Source organism: Coregonus clupeaformis, chromosome 3 (genome assembly GCF_020615455.1).
Source record: "Coregonus clupeaformis isolate EN_2021a chromosome 3, ASM2061545v1, whole genome shotgun sequence".
NCBI classification, from domain to species: Eukaryota; Metazoa; Chordata; class Actinopteri; order Salmoniformes; family Salmonidae; genus Coregonus; species Coregonus clupeaformis.
This window is the reverse complement of record NC_059194.1, coordinates 32,726,456-32,753,056: the sequence shown is the minus strand read 5'-3', so window position 1 is coordinate 32,753,056 and position 26,601 is coordinate 32,726,456. Positions and strand designations below refer to the sequence as shown.

The 26,601-nt window shown below is 43.7% G+C and overlaps 1 protein-coding gene across 2 annotated transcripts; it reads left to right on the top strand.

Annotated features, from left to right (window-relative positions):
* Window positions 1-508: 508 nt before the first annotated feature.
* LOC121545402 (rho guanine nucleotide exchange factor 37) lies at window positions 509-26,243 on the top strand. 2 transcript variants are annotated; one of them, XM_045209426.1, is made up of 14 exons: window positions 509-737; window positions 3,288-3,366; window positions 5,811-6,210; window positions 6,679-6,808; window positions 7,803-7,950; window positions 8,369-8,568; window positions 8,735-8,865; window positions 9,289-9,393; window positions 9,854-9,967; window positions 10,174-10,491; window positions 14,678-14,806; window positions 18,931-19,126; window positions 21,514-21,725; window positions 23,196-26,243. In XM_045209426.1, the coding sequence occupies exons 3-14, from the start codon at window positions 5,818-5,820 to the stop codon at window positions 23,400-23,402; spliced, it is 2,283 nt and encodes a 760-aa protein (XP_045065361.1). In that variant the 5' UTR covers window positions 509-737; window positions 3,288-3,366; window positions 5,811-5,817; the 3' UTR covers window positions 23,403-26,243. The 2 variants fall into 2 exon arrangements, with proteins under 2 accessions (XP_045065361.1, XP_045065360.1); XM_045209425.1 differs by lacking the exon at window positions 509-737 and adding an exon at window positions 2,403-2,523.
* Window positions 26,244-26,601: the final 358 nt, after the last annotated feature.

Below are 26,601 nucleotides of genomic sequence, written 5' to 3'. Positions count from 1 at the left end.
TAATGTTGCAAATGTTTGAGAGACAGACAGCAAGGTTTATACAAATCTCCGCTGTTGAAAACTAAGTGTTAGTGTAAAAGAAAGGTGAGATCATTTCTAGATGCTTTTTATAGTGGAGATCAAATGGCATATTATTTATTATTATAGATCAAGTTTTTAAATTGCTTGGCTGGGCTGATGAGACAGTGGATTGTGCAGTCAGATGGAACAGAGTAAATGGGCATTTTAAGTCAGATTTAGCCGGTGGTCATTTATGGAATAGACACCTGCTGGAATGCGATTTTAACCAATCAGCATTCAGAATTAGACATACCCGTTGTATAACATACTATTATGAGTGTCCCGGATTGGATTGAGATTACTATGTTATGTTTAGTCTATGAGACCAGGCTGCATGGTTTGAAGTTTCAGCGTTATATTAATTGAAGAGTTCGGCGTTCGACTAGCCACGTGCAACATATGCGCACTGCGCAGTTACAAACCAGCTATAGTTAGCAGCAGGCAGACGAGCAATAGCCACCGTCGTAGTACAGATGAAGACTTACCTGGAATGTGAAGCCAACTAGCTTTATAAAAGCCTGAGTAGATCTAGTTTGCTTCTAGTATACCACTCAGGTTCAAAGACGAACAATAAGTGTTAAGGTGAGCGTGGGTTTTGTGACATCCACACTTTCCTGTGGATACCCTATCTCCACCTTCTACTGCCAAAAGATCCAAGAGCATGTAGAACCGGTAAAGTAAGTGTAAATATAATTGTATTCAACATTCTGGCTTGTAGCCTCCTGTAGCTCAGTTGGCAGAACATGGCGCTTGCAACGCCAGGGTTGTGGGTTCGATCCCTACGTGGGGCCAGTATGAAAAAATGTATGCACTCACTAACTGTAAGTCGCAATGGATAAGAGCGTCTGCTAAATGACTCAAATGTAAAACGTAGAGACGATTGGGTCTTTTTTAGGGCGACTTCAGTTAGACTGAAAATCCATGGAGTAACCATGGTAACAGTCTGATGTTTAGGTAAAGGTGGCGGCCTATGTCGTCCGTCTGTCTAAAGAAGCACTGTAACATGGCGATATGGCCGTGTGGGAACACTAACCCTTAAAGGTGTGTAGTAATTTACCTTTTAATATTTAGAGCAAACCTTGAGGCTCTTAACAAAACTCCCCCGGTCCGAATATACTATCGTCAATGGTCGCGAAAGTAGTTACAGATTATTACACCAGATAATGTGATTAAACAAAAGATTTTTGGTGTAGCACCGAATTTTCAACCAACCTTAACTTCGTGATACTATCTTCTTTCTCGATTCGGCCAAACATGTATCTTATTAAATTAAATGGTATTTATTTTATCTGGTGCAGTAAACTCAGCCTCATCTGATTTGCTTGCTCTTTTGGGTTTAGGCCGGGTAACGTATAAAGCCACTTTGTGACAACTGCTGATGTAAATGGGGCTTTATAAAATAAATGTGATTGATTGATTGACTCTGTACAGAGAATGAATTTGTGGCTGTGTGAGTCGAAATCATCTTAGTGTAACAGTCAAGCATGAATTGCAAACAACCCCCCCCAAAAAAAGAGCCCACAATACAAAAATGTTTTATATTTTAGCAATTTAGCAGATGCCCTTATCCAGCATGAAAAAGGATGAAACACTCAACAACACCTGTGACAAATGGATTTATGGACATGGTTCTCTCCGAGGCAAGATGGTTGACAGACCAGGAAGTCATGGCCGATTCTGAGAAACATTTCTCCGCGTCTCCATTTGTTGCCTTGGGGTTGCCCTGCAACTGGACACGGACACCCCCACCAGAAACAAGACAAAGACAATTTTTGAAGATGCATGTAAGGCCGAATCGAGAACGAGGATGGTATCGCCAAGTCAGGGCTGGTCGAAAATTCTCTGTGCTACACCAAACAGTACCTAACCTGTAACTCCCAGTAATGTATATCAACAATCTTTGGTTAAATCACATTATCTGGTGTAACAATCTGACTAGTGCTCAAGTAGAAACTGTTGCTTCAAAGGTCTGTTTCACTTTCTTTTTTCAATAGTTCATGTTAGGCTATAGCCTAATTTAGATACATTGTTACTATCTCTTTGCACTGTGTTATAATATAACATAAATGTGAGTCATCCATCCACCATTGAAAGAACCCTCAAACTACATGTTTAATCTATAATTAATCTATGTACACTTTTGAAAAATAAAATATGAATTTACTAGATGTATCTGGGTAGCCAATCTACTACTTATACTAGTACTACGATCTACTGATGTAGAAGTAGTAGACCTACTGTACTTCTTCTACAATCTGTTATACTGTAAATTGAACTGGGCCATGACCTAAACAAAGTAAGAAAGGAAGATAATTATGTTGTGGTGAGTGGAGGATGTTTAGTCTGAAACAGATTTTTATCCTCCAGTCATTAGGACCGACCCATCAGCCATACAGTGTCCTGCTATCCCTGGAATCCAAGTTTCCACCCTGGTCAATGGAATATTTAAATTTTCACACATGGGTAAGGTTATTGCTGTGTCCTGTTCTAAAATTAGCAATGAGTTATAATCACCTATACTTGTTTAAAAACTACAAGTCATCACAATGATGACAGAACTATTAATTCATAAATTTACGCAGCATTCCTTGACCCAATTCCAATGTTATCAACTCGATACATTTTTCCTCAACGCTTGTGTGTTCCTTGTTGCCCCTGAAATGTTTGTCAGTTAGATGAATTGTTTATCTGTAAATAACTGACACATTTGATCACCCTCAAGATAAACATTTACTGTAAACTCCATATGATTTTATTGTCTTGTACTGAGACATCCACACAAAGGACACATTTCTAAATTCTTACAGGCGGAAAATCTTTACAATTACTTGGGTGGCAATTGACACTGTGAGGAAACGTAAATCGGCATGGTGCTGTGTCTACTGGCGGGCCAGCCTTTCTTCTTGAATGGGGGCCAGCCAATGAGCTTCTGCCTGAGCAGGCGTCACTTCCTTTTCACTGGCTGCTGCAGTCAATCAGCTTATTCAGCACAGAGAGAGTATATGTGCTGTGTGCGCGCTGGCCTTTCCACACTGCTAAAAGCCTACCACCACCTCCCTCTCTGCCTCCCCCTTAACCCCAACAAACATCCCATCCAGCTGACCCTCCCATCCCCCATTCCCACACAAGCCGCCACTCACACACCCATGCCACATTAGGCCCAGCTCTGTTAGTGAGTGAGTCAGTGGAGAAAGTTACACCAGTCTCTGTGTTGGTGTGTTTGCCAGGCACTCGACTGCAGCAACAGCAGCACAATCCTCTGGCCCAGCGAGCCCTGCTGCGTCTGATCCCAGGCCTCTTCTCAAGGTAATGATGTGCATTAATGGTTGTTTACTGCTGGCACTGTCACTGAGAACCTAATATTTTCAGCCTGAGGTGAGGTTGTTGTTGTTGTTGGATTATCTGATTATGAAACTAGTAATCCAGAGACCTGTTTTGTTATGGTGGTGTGTCTGTTTTATATAATGCGTTTGGATATGTCTGTATTTCTATCCACCTTATTCGTTAACAAATGATGACTCATTATGTAGATCCAGTGGTGAATCACAGCTAAGTCAAAATGTTTTAAGTATTTTTTGCTGCTGAATCACAACCACTGACTGTCCCTCCACACATTTTTTTGTCAGTATTCCCATGACATGAATGAGTCAGACAGTGCCTGCATTTTAAACAGTTATAGTGCCTTCAGAAAGTATTCACACCCTTTGACTTTATCCACATTTTGTTGTTACAGCCTGAATTTAAAATTGATTAAATTGAGATTTTTTTTGTCACTGGTTTACACACAATACCCCATAATGTCAAAGTGGAATTATGTTTTTTATATATATATTTACAAATTAATACAAAATGAAAAGCTGAAACATCTTGAGTCAATAAATATGAAACCCCTTTGTTATGGCAAGCCTAAATAATAATACACATTTGTTTAAGTTTAAGTGGACTCACTCTGTGTGCAATAATAGTGTTTAACATGATTTTTGAATGACTACCTCATCTCTGTACCCCAGACATACAATTATCTGTAAGGTCCCTCAGTCGAGCAGTGAATTTCAAACACAGATTCAGCCACGGACCAGGGAGGTTTTCCAATGCCTCGCAAAGAAGGGCACCTACTGGTAGATTGGTTTAAAAATTTTTTTAAAACATGGTCAAGTTATTAATGACACTTTGGATGGTGTATTAATACACCCAGTCACTACAAAGATACAGGCGTCCTTCCTAACTCAGTTGCCGGAGAGGAAGAAAACCCCTTGGGGATTTCACCATGAGGCCAATGGTGAATTTAAAAGGGTTACAGAGTTCAATGGTAGTGATCGTAGAAAACTGAGGATGGATCAACAACATTGTAGTTACTCCACAATACTAACCTAGTTACTCCACAACACTAATCTAAATGACAGAGTGAAAAGAAGGAAGCCTGTACAGAATACAAAATTATCCAAAACATGCATCCTGTTTGCAACAAGGCACTAAAGTAATACTGCAAAAAATATGGCAAAGCAATTAACATTTTGTCCTGAATACAAAGTGTTATTTTTGGGGCAAATCCAATACAACACATTACTGAGTACCACTTTTCATATTTTCAAGCATAGTGGTGGCTGGGTCATGTTATGGGTATGCTTGTAATAAAGGACATTTCATCTCCATTACCAACATATTATGTGAAAATGGCGCGTTTATGTTTTGTAGTAAAAAAGAACGTAAGAAAACGGTTTACAATGACATCAACCAATTAATTGGCAATGCCTCCTCATAATTGGTTAAAATCACACGATGCACACCGATGTCATTGGAAACACTTATCTTCCCCTCTTTTTTTTTACTACAAAACTTTGAAATGTGAAATTTTCACATGTTTATGTTGGGGTGGTGCTGGAGATAATAAAGGGACATTTCACAATTTTTCAACTTCATCAAGGACTGGGGAGATTTTCAGGATAAAAAATAAACGGAATGGAGCTAAGCACAGGCAAATTCCTAGAGGAAAACCTTGTTTAGTTTGCTTTCCACCAGACATTGGGAGATTAATTCACCTTTCAGCAGGACAATAACCTAAAACACAAGGCCTACACTGGAGTTGCTTACCAATAAGACAGTGAATGATCCTGAGTGGCCGAGTTACAGTTTTGACTTAAATCTACTTGAAAATCTATGGCAAGACCTGAAAAGGGTTGTCTAGCAATGATCAACAACCAATTTGACAGAGCTTGAAGAATCCTAAAAATAATAATGGGCAAATGTTGCACAATCCAGGGGTGGAAAGCTCTTAGAGACCTACCCAGAAAGACTCACAGCTGTAATCGCTGCCAAAGGGGATTCTACAAAGTATTGACTCAGAGTTGAATACTTAAATTAGGTATTTAATATTTTATAAATGTGCAAACATTTCTAAAAACATGTTTTCACTATCTCATTATGTGGTATTGTGTCATTTTGAATTCAGGCGTTAACACAACATAATGTGGAATAAGTCGAGGGGTAGGAATACTTTCTCAAGGCACTGTAAACCTTATTACATTGATTGAAATCTGCTAAAAATTGAAATTGCTTTAGCAGCAACAGCTTTGTGAAAGCAGGACCATGTTGTGCGAACACATGGTGTTCCAGCTCAGAGGACAGGAAACAATGCAGAATATAAGCCATTCAGCCCCACTATAATAGCCCTACCGCTGGCTGCTACTACTGGGTGGGATATAGACCTCAGGCCCCACATGGAGCTAAGCCCCTATTTCTCTGACCGACAGCCCCAGCATGGAAAGCCCAGTGAGGGCTGAGCCAGCTACCCCATCCCTGGCTCCCCCAGCTCCCCGAAACCATACTCCTTCTCTAAGTCCCAGAGCTGAGGCCAAAGAGGAGAGGTTGGAGGAGAGCGAGGGAACAGCGGATGAGGGTGAGGCAGTGGACACAGAGGAGGACCCTATATATTTCTCGCTGTTATCAAAGATGTCAGTCTTTGTGGAGGAGCCAGCAGAGGATGCATCAGAGAAGGCTGCGGCTGAGGAGGCTGCAGCCAAGGAGAGGGCTGAGAGAGAGGCTCAGAGGCAGCTCCTGGCCACAGAGGAGCTGGTCTACACAGAGAGGAACTACCTGAGACTCCTCCAGGTCTGCACCTGCACCATCAGGAGCAACCTGCAGAAACTACAGGTACCTCAACTGCACCGCTGCATAGTTTCCTGACCATGTGACCTGACCAGGGAAAACTCTGGGGTCTAAAGTCAATAGACGGCTCTCTAAGGAATGGTTATCTTGAAGCACCATGCTTTATTTCCTTTCCCGTCTCTGAAGGTATTTAAATTACCATATCATCGAATGTATTTGATTACAAGGCTGTGCTTAAAATGGGTCTCATAAAAACAGGATGAAATCACATTTTATGGGGTGGAAGGCAAGCCTGTCTATGCATCAGCCAGTGGTAATGATGAGGAGGGCTAATGTGATTGTATGTCGGCAGTAGGATGGAAAGAGGGAGGAGGATGCAGAGGGTGAGAGGCGAGGTGGATGGAGATGGAGAGAGAAGGGATAGAAAGATGGAGAGGGTAGTGTTGTGGTGGGTGAATGATGCCCTTTGTGAAGAAGTAAAGTTGGTATGGTGTACCTTCTCCCCCACCACAGCCTCAGCTGCCTAACCTGGACAGCATGTTCCTGTACATCGAGGAGGTGATTGACGTGTCGGGACGCCTCCTCAGCCTCCTGGACCAGAAGCAGGTCACGCCCCATGATCCTCTCTTCCTGGAGACCCTGTGTAAGTAGCAACAGTACAGAAATAATAATGATAAATGCCATTTAGCAGGTTATTTTATCCAAATCCACTTAGTCATGCATGCACACATTTACTAATGGGTGGTCCTGGGAATCAAACCCACATTCCTGGCATTGCAAGCGCCATGCTCTACCAACTGAGCCATAGAGGAGCAGTATTGCAGGAGTAGCAGGACTGTTACCTTGGCGGGCTACCTTCACACCTCACACATACACTATCACACCTAGTAATTCTTACTCACAGGTACTTACTAACATATTCACACCTGCACCACCATACCTACTAATTCTATGGGGCTATTCATGAATAGGCTCATGTCAACCCCCTCTGTTTCACAGGACTATTGATACCAGCTGCTTCTCATTATGTGTTCTACATACCTGCGTGTATTAAAAGCCTATTAGCACATTTCCCACCATGGTGTTACAAACCAAACACTTCATACAGTACACCTTGCAGTCAAGCTGCTTGGAGAGGTCAGCTAAATAATGGAAAAAATAAACTCAGTCTCTGTTGCGACCTTGTTTGCCCCGCTATATTTATATGTAGAGCAAACAAGTGCCGGTGTGTCAGAGTTCCTTTTTTCCATTATTTAGTTGACCTCTCTCAGCAGCTGGACGGCAAGGTGTTCAAACATGAATCTTTTCTGCAGAGATCTAACCTGCAAGAATGGCCAGAGAGACAAATATACATTGAGTGTAGAAAACATTAGGAACACCTGCTCTTTCCATGACATACTGACCAGGTGAATCCAGGTGAATGCTATGATCCCTTATTGATGTCACTTGTTAAATCTCAGTATTATTGGGAAAGGGCTCGTAATTAAGCATTTCACAGTAAAATCTACACCTGTCGTATTCGGAGCATGTGACAAATTACCTTAGCAACGCTCCATGGGGACAGATAAAGGACAGCATGGGAGGCATAAATGTACATTTATGTCCCATCATAAATACTTGATTCATATTCCCTTCAGGTGTTGCCTTCCTCAGTCTATCAACAGACATAGAGTCGGCGTACAAGGAGTACCTGGCCAACTACAGCAATGTCACAGAGTTAGAGAACAGCTACAAGCAGAAAGAACCCCTGTGGACTGAGATGGTGAAAGTCATCAAGTCCTCAGCGTACGTTTATCTCTCTCTGCATTCCTGTTCCAACCATACTTTCTACCATACTTCATTTCTGTCCCAAATCTATGGTCATTTTCATGCCAAACATCCAACAGGGTACGGCTATAAAGTACAAACTGATCTGGGACCAGGCTAACTTTGACCCTATTGTCACATTGAAATACAATGTCCATCCTTCAGTATTGTCACAGCACGTGTGTTGATACAGGCCAGAGGTGAATGTACATAGGTTTATGTCTAATTTTCTGCATTCTTGTTCGTACCATACATTGTCTCTATTGTCCCATTGAAATACAATACTGAAATTGCCCTTAATATCACACCCCATTTTTATTGTGTTACGGACGTCGAAATACAGCTTTCTCACATTACACATCTAGAAAAATACACATTAAGACTATGTTGTGTACAGGCCAGAGGTGAATGCTACCTCTCTGAGCTTCTTTCTGGTGATGCCAGTCCAAAGGATCGCTCGCTACCCTCTTCTCCTCCAGACCATCATGAAACATACAGACCCTGGGCACCCGGCCTACTCTCTCCTGGAGCAGACTGCCCACACCGCCATAGCCCTCAACTGCAGGATCAATGAGTACAAACGCTTCCGAGAAGTTGGTGAGGACACGCTAGCTATCACGTTCTAGTAATCATATCCTATGATTGGTTTTACTATTCAGACCAAGGATATTGGATTGTACCTTAGGAATTGATAGATTGTGGCCATTGCCTTCACTTTTTTTTCTGAACACCCATATTAGAATTTCTTGTCTTCTCATCAAAGCCGACAAATATAAGAAGACGGAGACCCTGACGATAAGAGATAAGATAAATCGGCTGAACAGCCACAGCATCGCAAAGAAGACGGCCAGACTGAGCCAGTTCATCAAGCATGAGACGGGGATTGCACCAAGGGTAAGGCACTTTCCGTGCCTGTTCCTATTGTTAGATTCACTCAGCCATAAAATGAAGCTACACGCCCTTCTTCAGCACTGTAGGTTAATAATTAAACATAGGGAATGGAAAAAGCTGTGAGATAACATATGATATCACCAGTGTTTACTTCTTAAAAGGTCTCGCTGTATTCAAACCTTGATTCACACCTCATTTGTTAGATAAAGTATGTAGAGAGTAGTTGAATACAATGACACATGCTATGCTGGTGGCATCTCACATGCTTATGAGTATTCCCTTGCAGACATTTTTAGACATATTCATCAAGTCACAAACTGAAGCTCTGGGTCTCTTTTTAGCAATGGATGGTAGAACATTATTATTTGAATCTCTGTAAAGATTTATTGAATTTGCTGTTAATAACTTCCCTCGGTTCAATTCCAGTTGGTTGATGAGGAGTTTGATGCCTTGGAGGGCTTTTTCTATCTCCTTGAAAATGGTATCGCCGTGCTACATGAAAATGTGGAGACATATCTCAACCATCTACAGGTGAGTTTTTGTAGACCCGATCCTTTGCTGTGGAGTAAGATCACCATGACAGCATTGGAATCACTTTGTTTACGCCTGGCTTTCAACTCAACATACAATTAGTGCCCAATCCCTTTAGATTCACTTCTAGCTTGGCATCCTCTTCTCACTAAATAATGGGCACTGTTGGATCAGTGATCCTCCTCACCAGCTGTCGACTACAGCTCTGATTTGAGTATTTTACATGGCTAATGTTTCCGTAGTGAGCATTTGAAAATGTACAGATATTGTAAGAAAATCTGTACGTTTTCAGCCTCTTTCTCATTGCCACACCTATGTGAATGCAGTCCTTCCCCACTGTCAAACAACCACTGCCTGTCATAAACCATGGATTTCTGACGACTGCCTCAGTTTTCTGTTTGAGTTTCCCCTGTGTCTAAATATAGTTTGTGGCATCTTTTCTTCCATCGTTCTATTACAGAGATTCCTTAGCTGTCGACCGGAGGAATTTGATCTTGACATGGACGGTGAGAAGCCTGCTATATGCTACAAGGAAATCACAACTGCATTGAGACAATGGATACTTCCTACATTTGTGAGTCAAGCCACAGTACCACTTTGTTATGCATGCTACAGACCGTCTTTATTGAATTATGCCCATGGTCGTGTTTCACTTTCCCACATGTCCTTCAGGCTTCAGATTACACTGCCTGAACCTCACACCTCTATCCATCGCCCTCCCCCACTCTCTATCCCCTAATATTCCCACTTTCTCTTCCCATCCCCCCACTCCATTTCCAGGAGAAGAGGGTGAGGACTTTGGTCCACAAGCCTCTCTGTGCCCTTCGAGAACTGCTGGTGGGGCCTCGTAACCTGATCCGTAAGCGTCTGGACAAGCTGCTGGACTACGAGCTGATCGAAGAGAAGCCAAGTCTGAGCTACGATGAGCAGGCGGTGGCCAACACCTATAAGACCATCAACACGTTGCTCCTCAACGAGCTGCCCCAGTTCAATGGCCTGGCCCTCACCCTGCTCTGGGGCATGCTGGGGGCCTTCAGCTGCCTGCACAAGGACCTGGCTGCAGACATGGAGCAGCTCTTCCAGGGCTTTGCCCAACAGGTAGGTAGCAGGTACACCACAGTCACTGTAGAGGGGTTTAGAAGGAGTAACAAGGTAGACTTTAGTATAGGAACTAGGGTATCTGTGGACGACCAATGCTGACCATTGCAATTTACCATTTCAGCCAGTGAATCTGCTGTCAGTTGTTTGTATCCTGAACAAAAATATAAACACAACATGTAAACTGTTGGTCCTATGTTTCATGACATGAAATAAAAGATCCCAGAAATGTTCTATATGCACAACAAGTGTATTTCCCTCTAATTTTGTGCACAAATTAGTTTACATCCCTGTTAGTGAGCATTTCTCCTTTGGCATGATAATCCATCCACCTGACAGGTGTGGCATATCAAGAAGCTGATTAAACAGCATGATCATTACACAGGTGCACCTTGTGCTGGGGACAATAAAAGGCCACTCTAAAATGTGCGGTTTTGTCACACAACACAATGCCACAGATGTCTCAAGTTTTGAGGGAGCGTGCAATTGGCATACTGACTGCAGGAATGTCCACCAGAACTGTTGCCAGATAATTTTATGTTAATTTCTCTACCATAAGCCGCCTCCAACGTTATTTTAGAGAATTTGGCAGTATGTCCAAACAGCCTCACAACCACAGACCACGTGTAACCAAGTCAGCCCAGGATCTTTACTTCCGGCTTCTTCACCTGCGGGATCGTCTGAGACCAGCCACCCGGACAGCTGATGAAACTGTGGGTTTGCACAACTGAAGAATTTCTGCACAAACTGTCAGAAACCGTCTCAGGGAAGCTCATCTGCGTGCTCGTTGTCCTCACCAGGGTCTTGACCTGACTACAGTTCGGTATCGTAACTGACTTCAGTGGGCAAATGCTCACCTTTGATGGCCACTGGCACGCTTGAGAAGTGTGCTCTTCACGGATGAATCCCAGTTTCAACTGTACCAGGCAGATGGCAGACAGCGTGTATGGCGTTGTGTGGGCGAGCAGTTTGCTGATGTCAACGTTGTGAACAGAGTGCCCCATGGTGGCTGTGGGGTTATGGTATGGGCAGGCATAAGCTACGGACAACGAACACAATTGCATTTTATCGATGGCAATTTCAATGCACAGAGCTACCGTGACGAGATCCTGAGGCCCATTGCCGTGCCATTCAAACGCCACCATCACCTCATGTTTCAGCATGATAATGCAAGGCCCCATGTCGTAAGGATCTGTATATATTTCCTGGAAGCTGAAAATGTTCCAGTTCTTCCATGGCCTGCAAACTCACCAGACATGTCACCCATTGAGCACGTTTGGGAGGCTCTGGGTCGACGTGTATGACAGCGTGTTCCAGTTCCCGCCAATATCCAGCAACTTAGCACAGCCATTGACGAGGAGTCGGACAACATTCCACAGGCCACAATCAACACCCTGATCAACTCTATGCGAAGGAGATGTGTCGCTGTGCATGAGGGAAATGGTAATCACACCAGATACTGACTGGTTTTCTGATCCACGCCCCTACTTTTTTTAAATAATATAATAATAATATGCCATTTAGCAGACGCTTTTATCCAAAGCGACTTACAATCATGCGTGCATACATTTTTTGTGTATGGGTGGTCCCGGGGATCGAACCCACTACCTTGGCGTTACAAGCGCCGTGCTCTACCAGCTGAGCTACAGAGGACCACAGGTACAGTGGGGAGAACAAGTATTTGATACACTGCCGATTTTGCAGGTTTTCCTACTTACAAAGCATGTAGAGGTCTGTAATTTTTATCATAGGTACACTTCAACTGTGAGAGACGGAATCTAAAACAAAAATCCAGCAAATCACATTGTATGATTCTTAAGTAATTAATTTGCCTTTTATTGCATGACATTAGTATTTGATACATCAGAAAAGCAGAACTTAATGTTTGGTACAGAAACCTTTGTTTGCAATTACAGAGATCATACATTTCCTGTAGGTCTTGACCAGGTTTGCACACACTGCAGCAGGGATTTTGGCCCACTCCTCCATACAGACCTTCTCCAGATCCTTCAGGTTTCGGGGCTGTCGCTGGGCAACATTCAGCTCCCTCCAAAGATTCTCTATTGGGTTCAGGTCTGGAGACTGGCTAGGCCACTCCAGGACCTTGAGATGCTTCTTACGGAGCCACTCCTTAGTTGCCCTGGCTGTGTGTTTCGGGTCGTTGTCATGCTGGAAGACCCAGCCACGACCCATCTTCAATGCTCTTACTGAGGGAAGGAGGTTGTTGGCCAAGATCTCGCGATACATGGCCCCATCCATCCTCCCCTCAATACGGTGCAGTCGTCCTGTCCCCTCTGCAGAAAAGCATCCCCAAAGAATGATGTTTCCACATCCATGCTTCACGGTTGGGATGGTGTTCTTGGGGTTGTACTCATCCTTCTTCTTCCTCCAAACACGGCGAGTGGAGTTTAGACCAAAAAGCTCTATTTTTGTCTCATCAGACCACATGACCTTCTCCCATTCCTCCTCTGGATCATCCAGATGGTCATTGGCAAACTTCAGACGGGCCTGGACATGCGCTGGCTTGAGCAGGGGGACCTTGCGTGCGCTGCAGGATTTTAATCCATGACGGCGTAGTGTGTTACTAATGGTTTTCTTTGAGACTGTGGTCCCAGCTCTCTTCAGGTCATTGACCAGGTCCTGCCGTGTAGTTCTGGGCTGATCCCTTACCTTCCTCATGATCATTGATGCCCCATGAGGTGAGATCTTGCATGGAGCCACATACCGAGGGTGATTGACCGTCATCTTGAACTTCTTCCATTTTCTAATAATTGCACCAACAGTTGTTGCCTTCTCACCAAGCTGCTTGCCTATTGTCCTGTAGCCCATCCCAGCCTTGTGCAGGTCTACAATTTTATCCCTGATGTCCTTACACAGCTCTCTGGTCTTGGCCATTGTGGAGAGGTTGGAGTCTGTTTGATTGAGTGTGTGGACAGGTGTCTTTTATACAGGTAACGAGTTCAAACAGGTGCAGTTAATACAGGTAATAAGTGGAGAACAGGAGGGCTTCTTAAAGAAAAACTAACAGGTCTGTGAGCCGGAATTCTTACTGGTTGGTAGGTGATCAAATACTTATGTCATGCAATAAAATGCAAATTAATTACTTAATCATACAATGTGATTTTCTGGATTTTTGTTTTAGATTCCGTCTCTCACAGTTGAAGTGTACCTATGATAAAAATTACAGACCTCTACATGCTTTGTAAGTAGGAAAACCTGCAAAATCGGCAGTGTATCAAATACTTGTTCTCCCCACTGTATATGTGACCAACAGATGCATATCTGTATTCCCAGTCATGTGAAATCCATAGATTAGGGCCTGATGATTTTATTTTATTTTACTGATTTCCTTATATGAACTGTAACTCAGTAAAATCTTTGAAATTGTTGCATGTTGTGTTTATATTTTTGTTCAGTGTATATTTTCCTTCACTCTGCAGTCTAACTGATCCCAAACCATCTCAATTGGGTTGAGGTCGGGTGATTGTGGAGGCCAGGTCCTCTGATGCAGCTCTCCATCACTCTCCTTCTTGGTCAAATAGCCCTTACACAGCCTGGAGGTGTGTTTTTGGGTCATTGTGCTGTTGAAAAACAAATGATAGTCCCACTAAGCGCAAACCAGATGGGATGGCGTATCACTGCAGAATGCTGTGGTAGCCATGAAGGTTAAGTGTGCCTTGAATTCTAAATAAATCACAGACCTTGTCAACAGCAAAGCACCATCACACCACCTCCTCCATGCTTCACGGTGGGAATCACACATGCAGAGATTATCCGTTCACCTACTCTGCGTCTCACAAAGACACGGCGGTTGGAACCAAAAATCTCAAATTTGGACTCATCAGACCAAAGGACAGATTTCCACCGGTCTAATATCCATTGCCCGTGAAGTCCCCTGTAGCTCAGTTGGTAGAGCATGGCGCTTGCAACGCCAGGGTTGTGGGTTCGTTTCCCACGGGGGGCCAGTATGAAAAATGTATGCACTCACTAACTGTAAGTCGCTCTGGATAAGAGCGTCTGCTAAATGACTAAAATGTAAAAATGTATATTGTTAAGCATGTTGTTGCAGTTTTCTTGTATCACTTTCAGTGACAGATTAGTGAGAACGATACCTAAGGCCAGAGATGCAGCTGAAGTTGAACTTGACTATCTTTCTAAACTTGTTTTGTCTGACATGTCTTTACAGCTCCCTCACAGTTCCCTGGAGCCTAATGCATTCTGGGAGTGGGCAGAGTGTTCGGTGCTGGAGGGTGCGAGTAGGCTGAAGAATCTCTGTCGGAATGTGGAGGACCAACTCAATGCTCCCATTGTCCAGGTCAGTCCCAACGGAAGCTGCACTATAATCTGTTGTTTGGTTGGTGGTGATGTGACTTGTTGCCGGGGAACATCGCCAGGGACAATGCGTGTATACATCCACAGCCTCACAGGACTTGTTGTCAAATAGTAGCAGGACGATTCATACTAGACCTATTCACTGTAAATGTTCTTATTACCTGAATCCATCATGTGTTTGGAATAACCTGAATTGGATCAGGATGGTTATTTATATTAGCCTTAGACTTGTGGTGTTACCTGTTGAGTAATCTCTCGTGGACAGACGATGTAAACCTAAATCGGGCGACTAACCAAATTGCGCAATATTTTAGTTCTGGGTTAACCGAGATTACCTGTTGAAGGTTCTGAGGAAGGTGTGCCGCCTATGTAACTAAACACAAGTCATTTGTCAAAACTAACACAATAGAACATGTCACGTTCACAACTGACAAAATACAAACTATATTTGCTGTTCAACATGTATAAATAGCAAACTGGAAATTCCATTACCTTTCCCACCCAGTCAGAACAGAAAGCGTCATTCATTTTGCTTAGTCATAATGCACTAATAACTTAACTCCAGCTAACGCGTGGCTCATATCATCACCACACCACTACGCATTACTTTAAGTGATCAGAATGTGAAGAAGGCGAGAGAAGAGGAGAGAGAAATGGTCTGGTTTCATGTCTCAGACCAGTCTAGACCTCTCACACAGCCCATATTATAATCAGTGTTTTAAGTCTTTCTGTCTGCAATGTGAGCAGCCCTCAGAACAGAAGAGGGTAGCTATGACTGCGTCCCAAATGACACCCTATTCCCTCAAATGACACCCTATTCCCTATATAGTGCACTAGTTTTGACCGGAGCCCTATGGGCCCGGTCAAAAGTAGTGCACTACATCGAAAATAGGGTGCCATTTGGGATTGATTCTATATGATAGTAATGAGACTCAGCCTGTCAGATCTACAGGAATACATGACAGCAGTAGTGAGGATGGGCAGCTCATTTGTGGCTGGAGATGACTCTCACTTACAGGAACCATTTCTACAGCACTAGAAAGGAACAGGATCACTTCATTAGCTGCTCTTAGATGACATAGAAAAGCCATAAACCTTACAAGTCACCCTGGGTGAAGGCTAAGCAGGTGAACAAACACCAGTGATAATGAGTGCTCACTCTAATACAACACATTAGGAACACCTGCTCTTTCCATGACATAGACCAGGGGTAGGCAACCCTGTTCCTGGGGTACTGCAGGATTTTGTTCCAACTAGGCACAACACCTGACCAACTGACCTAATTGATCAGTTCAATGATTGCCTAAAAAAACATCAAGTGCCTGTGGCACTCCAGGACCAGGTGAAAGATATCATCCCTAATTGATGCCACTTGTTAAATCCACTTCAATCAGTGTAGATGAAGGGGAGGAGACAGGTTAAATTAGTATTTTTAATGCTTGAGACAATTGAGACATGGATTGTGTATGTGTGGCATTCAGAAGGTGAATGGGCAAGAAACAATATGTAAGTGCCTTTAAATGGGGTATGGTAGTAGGTGCCAGGCGCACCAGTTTGAGTGAGTCAAGAACTGCAACGCTGCTGGGTTTTTCACGCGCAACAGTTTCCGGTGTGTATCAAGAATGGTCCACCACCCAAAAGACATCCAGCCAACATGACACAACTGTGAGAAGCATTGGAGTCAACATGGGCCAGCATCCCTGTGGAACGCTTTCGACACGTTGTAGAGTCATGCCCCGATGAATTGAGGCTGTTCTGAGGGAAAAAGGGGGTTGTAACTGAACATTAGGAAGGTGTTCCTAATCTTTTGTATAATGTGCATCTAAAAAATTGCCAAAGACTCCCTAGTCACCCTAGTCATAGACTGTTCTCTCTGTTCCCCCACACATTGACTCTGTACCCCTGTACCCCTGTAAATAGCCTTGTTACTGTTATTCTATTGTTGCTCTTTAATTATTTGTTATTTTTATATTTTCTATATTTTTTATGTAAATTTTTTTGTTTTTTTCTTCAGTTTATTTAGTAAATACTTTCTTAACACTTATCTATCTTAAAACTGCATTGTTGGTTAAGGGCTTGTAAGTAAGCATTTCACTGTTGTATTCGGCGCATGTGACAAATAATATTTGATTTATAGATTGCATTTGGATTACTGTTACAGTGCTATTTGGGTTGTTAATTGGATTCGTTATGACATTTCTTGATTTCTCAATTTTTTTGTGTGTGATTATTTGTGTACTTGTTTGACATTTTAATGCACTGTTAGGAGCTAGTAACATAAGTATTTCACTGCACCCACTATAACATCTGCAAAACTGTGTACATGACCAATAAACTTTTTTTTTATGTTGCTAATGAATAGTTTAACTATGTTGCTTAGCTATATTCCTGATCACTGCTTATCTACAACGTCAAGGGAAAGTATTCAGACCCCTTGACTTTTTCCACATTTTGTTACGTTACAGCCTTATTCTAAAATTTATTCTACACACAATACCCCATAATGACAAAGCAAAAACAGGTTTTTAGAAAATGTAGCACATTAAATACAAATAAAAAATTTGCATAAGTATTCAGACCCTTTACTCAGTACATTGTTGAAGCACCTTTGACAGCGATTTCAGCCTCGAGTCTGTATTTGGGGAGTTTCCCATTCCTCTCTGCAGGTGTTCTCAAGCTCTGTCAGGTTGGATGGGGAGCATTGCTGCACATCTATTTTCAGGTCTCCAGAGATGTTCGATCGGGTTCAAGTTCGGGCTCTGGCTGGGCCACTGAAGGACATTCAGAGACTTGTCCCGAAGCCACTCCTGCGTTGTCTTGGCTGTGTGCTTAGGGTCGTTGTCCTGTTGAAGGTGAACCGTCGCCCCAGTCTGAGGTCCTGAGCGCTCTGGAGCAGGTTTTCATCAAGGATCTCTCTGTTCTTTTCTCAGTTAATCTTTGCCTCGATCCTGACTAGTCTCCCAGTCCCTGCTGCTGAAAAACATCCCCACAGCATGATGCTGCCACCACCGTGCTTCACCGTAGGGATGGTGCCAGGTTTCCTTCAGACGTGACGCTTAGCATTCAGGCCAAAGGGTTCAATCTTGGTTTCATCAGACCAGAGAATCTTGTTTCTCATGGTCTAAGAGTCTTTAGGTGCCTTTTGGCAAACTCCAAGTGGGCTGTCGTGTCTTTTACTGAGGAGTGGCTTCCGTCTGGCCACTCTACCATAAAAGCCTGATTGGTGGAGTGCTGCACAGATGGTTGTCCTTCTGGAAGGTTCTCCCATCTCCACAGAGGAACTCTAGAGCTCTGTCAGAGTGACCATCAGGTTCTTTGTCACCTCCCTTATCAAGGCCCTTCTCCCCCGATTTCTCAGTTTGGCAGGGCGGCCAGCTCTAGGAAGAGTCTTGGTGGTTCCAAACTTCTTCCATTTAAGAATGGAGGCCACTGTGTTCTTGGGGACCTTCAATGCTGCAGACATTTTTTGGTACCCTTCCCCAGATCTGTGCCACGACACAATCCTGTCTCGGAGCTCTACGGACAATTCCTTCGACCTCATGGCTTGGTTTTTGCTCTGACATGCACTGTCAACTGTGGGACCTTATATAGACAGTTGTGTGCCTTTTCAAATCATGTCCAAACAATTGAATTTACCACAGGTGGACTCCAAGTTATAGAAACATCTCAAGGATGATCAATGGAAACAGGATACACCTGAGCTCAATAGCAAAGGGTCTGAATACTTATATAAATAAGATAATTCTGTTTATTTTTTATAAATTTGCAAACATTTCAGAATCTGTTTTTGCTTTGTCATTATGGGGTATTGTGTGTAGATTGATGGGGGGGGGGGAAACAATTTCATCAATTTTAGAATAAGGCTGTAACGTAACAAAATGTGGAAAAAGTCAAGGGGTCTGAATACTTTCCGAATGCACTGTATGTTCCTGAACTTGGAGTATCGGTTCATTAGGGCACACCGTAGCATAAATTTTTTGCAACTGAAAGCGAACATTTAGTGTTTATTATTGGACAAATCCAGGTAGTCTCCCTGTTTCAGTCAGTTTCCTTCCATTTTGTGCGTAAATGAACACGACCCTGTTATGTTCACTTGGGTCCTCCCAGCCTCTCAGCCCTCGGTCTCAGAAGCGTCTGAAGGTCCTGACAGATAAGCATGGCTCAGGCAAGATCTACCAGCTGACGGGTCATGTGGTGGGGACCAGAGACCTGGACCTGAGCCTGAACAGAGGAGAGCTGGTGGCCACCATCAGTGAGATGGACACACGGGGGGACAGACGACGCTGGCTGGTCGACGCAGGGGGTAAGATATCTCACCTTTTCACTTGAGGGGATGATCTTTAAAATGACACACTGCTTCACTTTCTTTTTATATACACTACCAGTCAAAAGTTTGGACACACCTACTCATTCAAGGGTTTTTCTTTATTTTTAAAATTTTTTACATTGTAGAATAATAGTGAAGACATCAAAACTTTGAAATAACACATATGGAATCAAGTAGTAACCAAAAAAGTGTTAAACAAATCAAAATATATTTTATATTTGAGATTCTTCAAATAGCCACCCTTTGCCTTGACAGCTTTGCACACTCTTGGCATTCTCTCAACCAGCTTCATGAGGTAGTCACCTGGAATGCATTTCAATGAACAGGTGTGCCTTAAGTTAATTTGTGGAATTTCTTTCCTTAATGCGTTTGAGCCAATTAGTTGTGTTGTGACAAGGTAGGGGGTGGGGGTATACAGAAGATAGCCCTATTTGGTAAAAGACCAAGTCCATATAATGGCAAGAACAGCTCAAATAAGCAAAGAGAAATGACAGTCCATCATTACTTTAAGACATGAAGGTCAGTCAATACGGAACATTTCAAGAACTTTTGAAAGTTTTTTCAAGTGCAGTCACAAAAACCATCAAGCGCTATGATGAAACGGGTTCTCATAAGGACCGCCACAGGAATGGAAGACCGAGATTTACCTCTGCTGCAGAGGATAAGTTCATTAGAGTTACCAGCCTCAGAAATTGCAGCCCAAATAAATGCTTCACATAGTTCAAGTCACAGACACATCTCAACATCAACTGTTCAGAGGGGACTGTGTGAATCAGGCCTTCATGGTCGAATTGCTGCAAAGAAACCACTACTAAAGGACACCAATAAGAAGAAGAGACCTGCTTGGGCCAAGAAACACGAGCAATGGACATTAGGAATTCAAGGAACACTTTGGTCTGGAGTCCAAATTGGAGATTCTTGGTTCCAACTGCCGTGTCTTTGTGAGACACGGTGTGGGTGAACGGATGATCTCCACATGTGTAGTTCCCACCGTAAAGCATGGAGGAGGAGGTGTTATGGTGTGGGGGTGCTTTTGCTGGTGACACTGTCTGTGATTTATTTAGAATTCAAGGAACACTTAACCAGCATGGCTACCACAGCATTCTGCAGTGATACGCCATCCCATCTGGTTTCGGCTTAGTGGGACTATCAATTGTTTTTCAACAGGACAATGACCCAACACACCTCCAGGCTGTGTAATGGCCATTTTACCAAGAAGGAGAGTGATGGAGTGCTGCATCAGATGACCTGGCCTCCACAATCCCCCGACCTCAACCCAATTGAGATGGTTTGGGATGAGTCGGACGGCAGACTGAAGGAAAAGCAGCCAACAAGTGCTCAGCATATATGGGAACTCCTTCAAGACTGTTGGAAAAGTATTCCAGGTGAAGCTGGTTGAGAGAATGCCAAGAGTGTGCAAAGCTGTCATCAAGGCAAAGGGTGGCTATTTGAAGAATCTGAAATATAACATATATTTTGATTTGTTTAACACTTTTTTTGGTTACTACATGACTCCATAATTTTAATGTCCTCACTATTATTCTACAATGTACAAAATAGTAAAAATAAAGAAAAACCCTTGAATGAGTAGGTGTGTCCAAACTTTTGACTGGTACTGTGTGTGTGTATATATATATTTTGTTGTTGTTGTATTTTATCCCCTTTTTCATGATATCCAATTGCGATCCAATTACAGTCTTGTCTTGTCACTGCAACTCCCCAACGGGCTCGGGAGAGGCTAAGGTCGAGTCATGCGTCCTCCGAATCATGACCCGCCAAATCGCGTTTCTTAACACCGCACGCTTAACCCGGAAGCCAGCTGCACCAATGTGTCGGAGGAAACACCGTTCAACTAATGACCGAAGTCAGCCTGCAGGCGCCCGGCCCACCACAAGGAGTCGCTAGAGCGCGATGAGCCAAGTATAGACCCCCCGGCCAAACCCTCCCCTAACCCGGACAACGCTGGGCCAATTGTGCGCCTATGGGACTCCCGGTTTTGGCCGGTTGTGACACAGCCTGGGATTGAACCCGGGTCTGTAGTGACCGCTGCGCCACTCGGGAGGCCACTGCTTCGCTTTCTAAAGGAAAGTCAGTCCTTTAGTTAGTCAATGTATTGTGTTTTCTGTCAATGTAGCAGTGAATACCAAACTAGAATGCTGGTTCAGCCACCACCAGTTAGTGGAGACATCTAATGGTTGTTTACTGTTACTGCTGGCTGTGTACTCATAGTAGGTGTTGAGTTCTATCAATCCAAATAGATTAGCTTAATTATTGGATAATAGGTGGTTTGTAATGCATCTTATTACAGTATAAAACTGATGAACGCATGTTTTATGATAATCTATTACACAATCTGTGTCCAGGTCCAAGAGGATACGTCCCCTCCTCCAAACTGGTGCGTTACCACCAGGTAACCATGGACCCTCCCCTGTCCCCTCATCTGACAGTCACTACCATGGATTGTGCTGGGGGGGTCAGACGACACTCCTACACCCCTGACGTCAGGCGACACTCCTACTCCCCTGATACACCCCAGCCCGTGAGGACTGTGTCAATGACTGTGCCCTGCTTCCAGGTAAGTGACACTCCCTGGTGAAGTTTCCCCTAGGTATAGATCTAGGATCAGTGTCCCCTCCACAATCCTAACCTTAAAGTGATAGTTCACCCAAATTACAAAATTACTTATTGGTTTCCTTACCCTGTAAGCAGTCTATTGTCTAGATGACAGCGATCCATGCTTTGGTTTAGTTTCCCTGGCACTGTTTCCACATGCTAACATTTTAGCAATTGTGGCAGAAATCCCATTCAAGTCATTGGACTGATATTAGCATTTTTCACGCATGTTCAAAACATCCAAGTGATTTTTGTTGAGCTTCACAATCAATTTAAGATACTTTTGGATAATTTGGACATGATACGTGAAAAATTCTAATATCTGTCCAATGACTTGAATGGGATTTGTGCCACAAATGCTAAAAAGTTAGCATGTGGAAACAGTGCCAAAGAAACAAAGCATGGATTGCTGTCATACCATGTCCATAGACTTCTTACAGGGTAAGGAAACCAATGTCATTTAGTAATTTGGGTGAACTATCTCTTTAACCATTAGTGGGGAAAAAAATTCAAACTGACCCAAGATTAGTGTCTAGGGGCAACTTCACCCGGGTGAGTGACACAAGAGGGCCAGAGCAGCATGGGATCTGAGTGGCAGGGTGTTAAAGCACATCTGATTACCTGCTCTGATTTGTGTGTCAGGGAAATGGATGATGGGTGTATGCGATGGTGGGGAACAGCATCCCATCAATCAAACACTGTCAGATGTGTTTGAGGGTTTTGGTGGAAAACCCCAAATTGGCTGCTTACCCTTGTCAGCAGTGATGAAATGAAGAGTGCCCCCAAACCCTATTCAGAGTGCTTTATTAATTTATTTGTTTTAGCTCTAAAAACATCAGTATACATTGTTGGAGGAGCCACACATACACAGTGTGGGCGGAGGTGTCGAAGCACATAAATGTTTCTGGGTTGATTCTGTGTGTTGCGGCGGTGTTGAAATACAGCTCTCCTGGTTGTAAAAGTGAGTGATTCTCCTCATGACCTTTGGGAGGCATTTATCATACCCTTATAGCCAGCCCTCTTCATGTACCGCTGGAAGTACGATCACTAATCATAGGCAGGTGACAATCCCCTAAGGCTTCAATTCTTCAACATGGGTGGTCCATTTGAGTCTGTTCTTTCTGTCCAAAATCCTTACCTTGGCTGAGTATGTGCCTGTGTGAGCAGAGGAGACTGATGGTGATTATTAGTCAACTACCATCACAGGCCACACGGCGGAGCCCTAAACTGCACTTACATGCCCTGATGATGGCCAACTTTCTAGAGTCATGTTGTCCAGAGAAGAGCTGTGTTTACTAATGGCGTTGGCCAGACCACCAGGCTAAAAACAGCAATTAGGCTGCTAGCACATCAATCTCTGTTAGACCGCCATGCTCGTTAATAAAGCCGTGTTTGCTCTGTCTGTTCTTTGTCCACCGCGGTGTCGTTGCAGGTGTTCGCAGGCTATGACTTCGCGGCGAGGAGCAGTCATGAGGTCTCTCTGAGGGCGGGGGAACCAATCAGAGTCCTGGAACCCCACGACAAGAGGGGAAGCCGTGACTGGAGCCTGGTGGAGGTGCGGGGACAGAGGGGGTATGTGCCCTCCAACTACCTGGCAGTGGTGCCTACATCTATGTCGCCCACCACCCCCTACCACTAGGGTTGCCCCGGGCAACCAGCCAGTCCCAGCTAGACGCCACTCAACCATCGCCGCTCACGCACCTCATCTCAGCAGGAGAAGCACTCTCACTGAAGCCTACATCTACAGGAGGGAGAGAGATAGAGTGTGTGTGATGGATTGGATGACAGGTGTGTGTGAAGTGGTGCACCAGGCATTTTGCATGTAGAGAGCTCCAAGCCCTCGACTGCAGCTCTTATTAGAAGCATGTAAGTGGGAGGCCGCTTCCATCACCAGGAACCAGGGGTGGAATACAGCTTTTTTCTAGAGAGAATGACTGACAGGCAGGCAGGTAGCAATGCCTCAGCACAGTGTGAGGATGAAGGAGAGCAGGCAGTCTGTGGCAAGGGAATAGGTCCTTGTGAATATTTTACCTACCTGACAAAGCTTCTCCACTGAGCGGATCTTTCTCTCTCTCAACTGACGCTGGCAGTTAAACTGATGGACATATGTACAGACCCCTGACTCCATTTATGTGATGTACCACTTGCACCGTCAACAGTGAATCTGCCACTGACATTGACAGCAATGCAATTTATGCTCAGACAAAATAGTTTTATGATTTCTAGGAAGAATGAGGTCGGCATACTAAAACATTAATGCTAGATTGCATGATCAAATAAGAAGAGGGAGAGAGTGGATGAGATGACTTGTGTTCAAATGGATGAAGCGTAGCTAGTTTGATTCCAGATATCAAATGGCAGCAAACATCTGTTATTAAAGCAATTACATCATTCGGTTGTTATGGCTTTAATAGCATAGTACTTGTAGTGCCAGCGGCGCCTTCTCATTGGTCCAAATGTCAGGGCAGAGTGAGACGACAAGACATTACGTGCTGCTGCTGTATCTGGCCTGTCTGGTCTAGACAGAGGTAGAACTCTGTGTCTTCTCTGAGCTGGCCACAAGGGGGCATAGCTCACCTAACAGATGGCGTTGTAGGCTTTAGCGTCTTTATTATTACCTCAGTCAGTATTGATGCTAATCTTCTGGTGGACGTTGCGCAATCTAAACATGTTCATATCTTAACAGTGTTGTGATATATAATTCATTTGACTGTCAATATCTGCTTCATAATATGATCTAATGAGAATATGTTTGCTCAGTAAGTCTACTGTCAGGGATAATCCAATGTCATGTTTTTTTATTGTATTTATTTATTTGTATTTATTCACCGCCAGCAGGCTTTTATAATGTGTTCTGATGACATGAGCTATGAAAGATGAAATGACTCAGTATAGCCAAAACCAGTTTGGAAGGGAGCACAGCTCTGCTCTGTTGGTGCAGCAGTGTCATTGTTATGCTGATTGCTGCAGAATAGTCTGGATGATTCAAAATTCAAGCTGGGTATGCAGCTTTTCAGATATTCACCTCCATTTTACCATGTTGGCTCATAACAGGATTTGTATGCAGCTCTACATTTTTGATATATTTTAAGGAAAGACCACATAGATGGTGACCCATTTTGAGAAAGCTATTATAACATAGCTTTCACTAAGAGAGCACCAGAATGGAGGGTAATCAAGTGTAAATGGACGTCAGGGCTTTTAGGGTTGCACTCAACCAAACAACGCTACTGCGTGACACGTGCTGTATTCCATATGACATCTAAACATATGTGTGGCGTATTCCGCATTTGTGGTTGTCACCTTGATGCTAAGGACGGGTTGTCACCAGGGATTTGATGCAGTGACTCTCTGCAGCTACTGCTAGCCCTAGCATGACAGAACCCTACGCAGCTCTAAAAATACACTTTCTCTCATTCAATGGTTCTATAAATAGACCACTGTCCTTATAAAATCCCCTGTTGGACCCTTGTTCTCCCCCTGCTGGCCACTGTGGAAACAAGTTGTTTCTCCTTCCTACCTCCTCTGGGTGGTAAATCCCATAACACCAACTGTTATACTACCTCCCTGCACGGCTCCCGGGCCGCTCTTGGCTTAAAATCCATAGAGGAGTATACAGACAACAATTAGGTTGGTTGTTGTTTCTGTCTTAGAGAATTGGGCTCCTGACTGCGAGGGTAATCCAGTGCTTTGCAGGCAAGGCTGAGACAAGGCGTCCATGTTTCTGTTAGCCTCCGACTCCAGTCAGAGTGTGGATCAGCTGCTCCATAGTAACACTGTCTGTTTATATGGCTGCAGCCTCACATTTATGTGCTGGGCTGAATTTATTGTCCATTTGTAGGGGGTCGCTGTGGCAGTCAAGGGAGAGAGCATCTGCATCTGGGTGCCGGGGGGTATTTTTCCTGAAAGAGTCTCTCCCTCCTTCTCCCCCTCCGCCACCTCCCCTGACTTGTGAGGAAGTGTTGAAGCGCAGTGTGTAACGGGGCAGATCCGTCAAAGCCACGCTGGACTGGCCACAGAAATAGTAGCAGTGGGCTTGGCCTGGTTGCTTTAAGCCAGGGCTGTATTTGGTAACCATTTGGCACTGCTCCTGATGCCTTAGCTTGGCTTCTTTAAGGCCCTCTCAGCTGGCCCTTTAAGGCCCTGTCTCTGGCAAAACCAATTTAGTTTTAACAATGGCTCATCCCCTCTGCTGCTGGACTAGAATGGGAGAGTCTCCCCTGCCTTGTAGCCACTGACTGGGGGTTTAGAAGATAGGGGTGAGACTAAGGCGTGGACGGTGCAGGGTAGCGTGTGAGTGAGCCACGGCAGTCAAGCTTAACAGATCTCCTTGTCGTCAGGAGGATTGACTTGGCTGTTCCTAATTCCAGGACATCAGCTGTTTTCTGCTTTCTCCTTCATGCTTCCAGCCCCTCTTTGAATAAGACATACAGAGAGAGAAGGTATACAGTGCATTTGGAAAGTATTCAGACCCCTTGACTTTTTCCACGTTTTGTTACATTACAGCATTATTCTAAAATTGATTGAATTATTTGTTTCCCTCATCAATCTACACACAATACCCCATAATGACAAAGCAAAAACAGGTTTTTAGATTTTTGCACATTTATTACAAATAAAAAACAGATACCTTATTTACATAAGTATTCAGACCCTTTGCTATGAGATTCGAAATTGAGCACAGGTGCATCCTGTTTCCATTGATCATCCTTGAGATGTTTCTACAAGTTGATTGGAGTCCACCTGTGGTAAATTCAATTGATTGGACATGGTTTGGAAAGAAAGACACCTGTCCCACTGTTGACAGTGCATGTCAGAACAAAAACCAAGCCATGAGG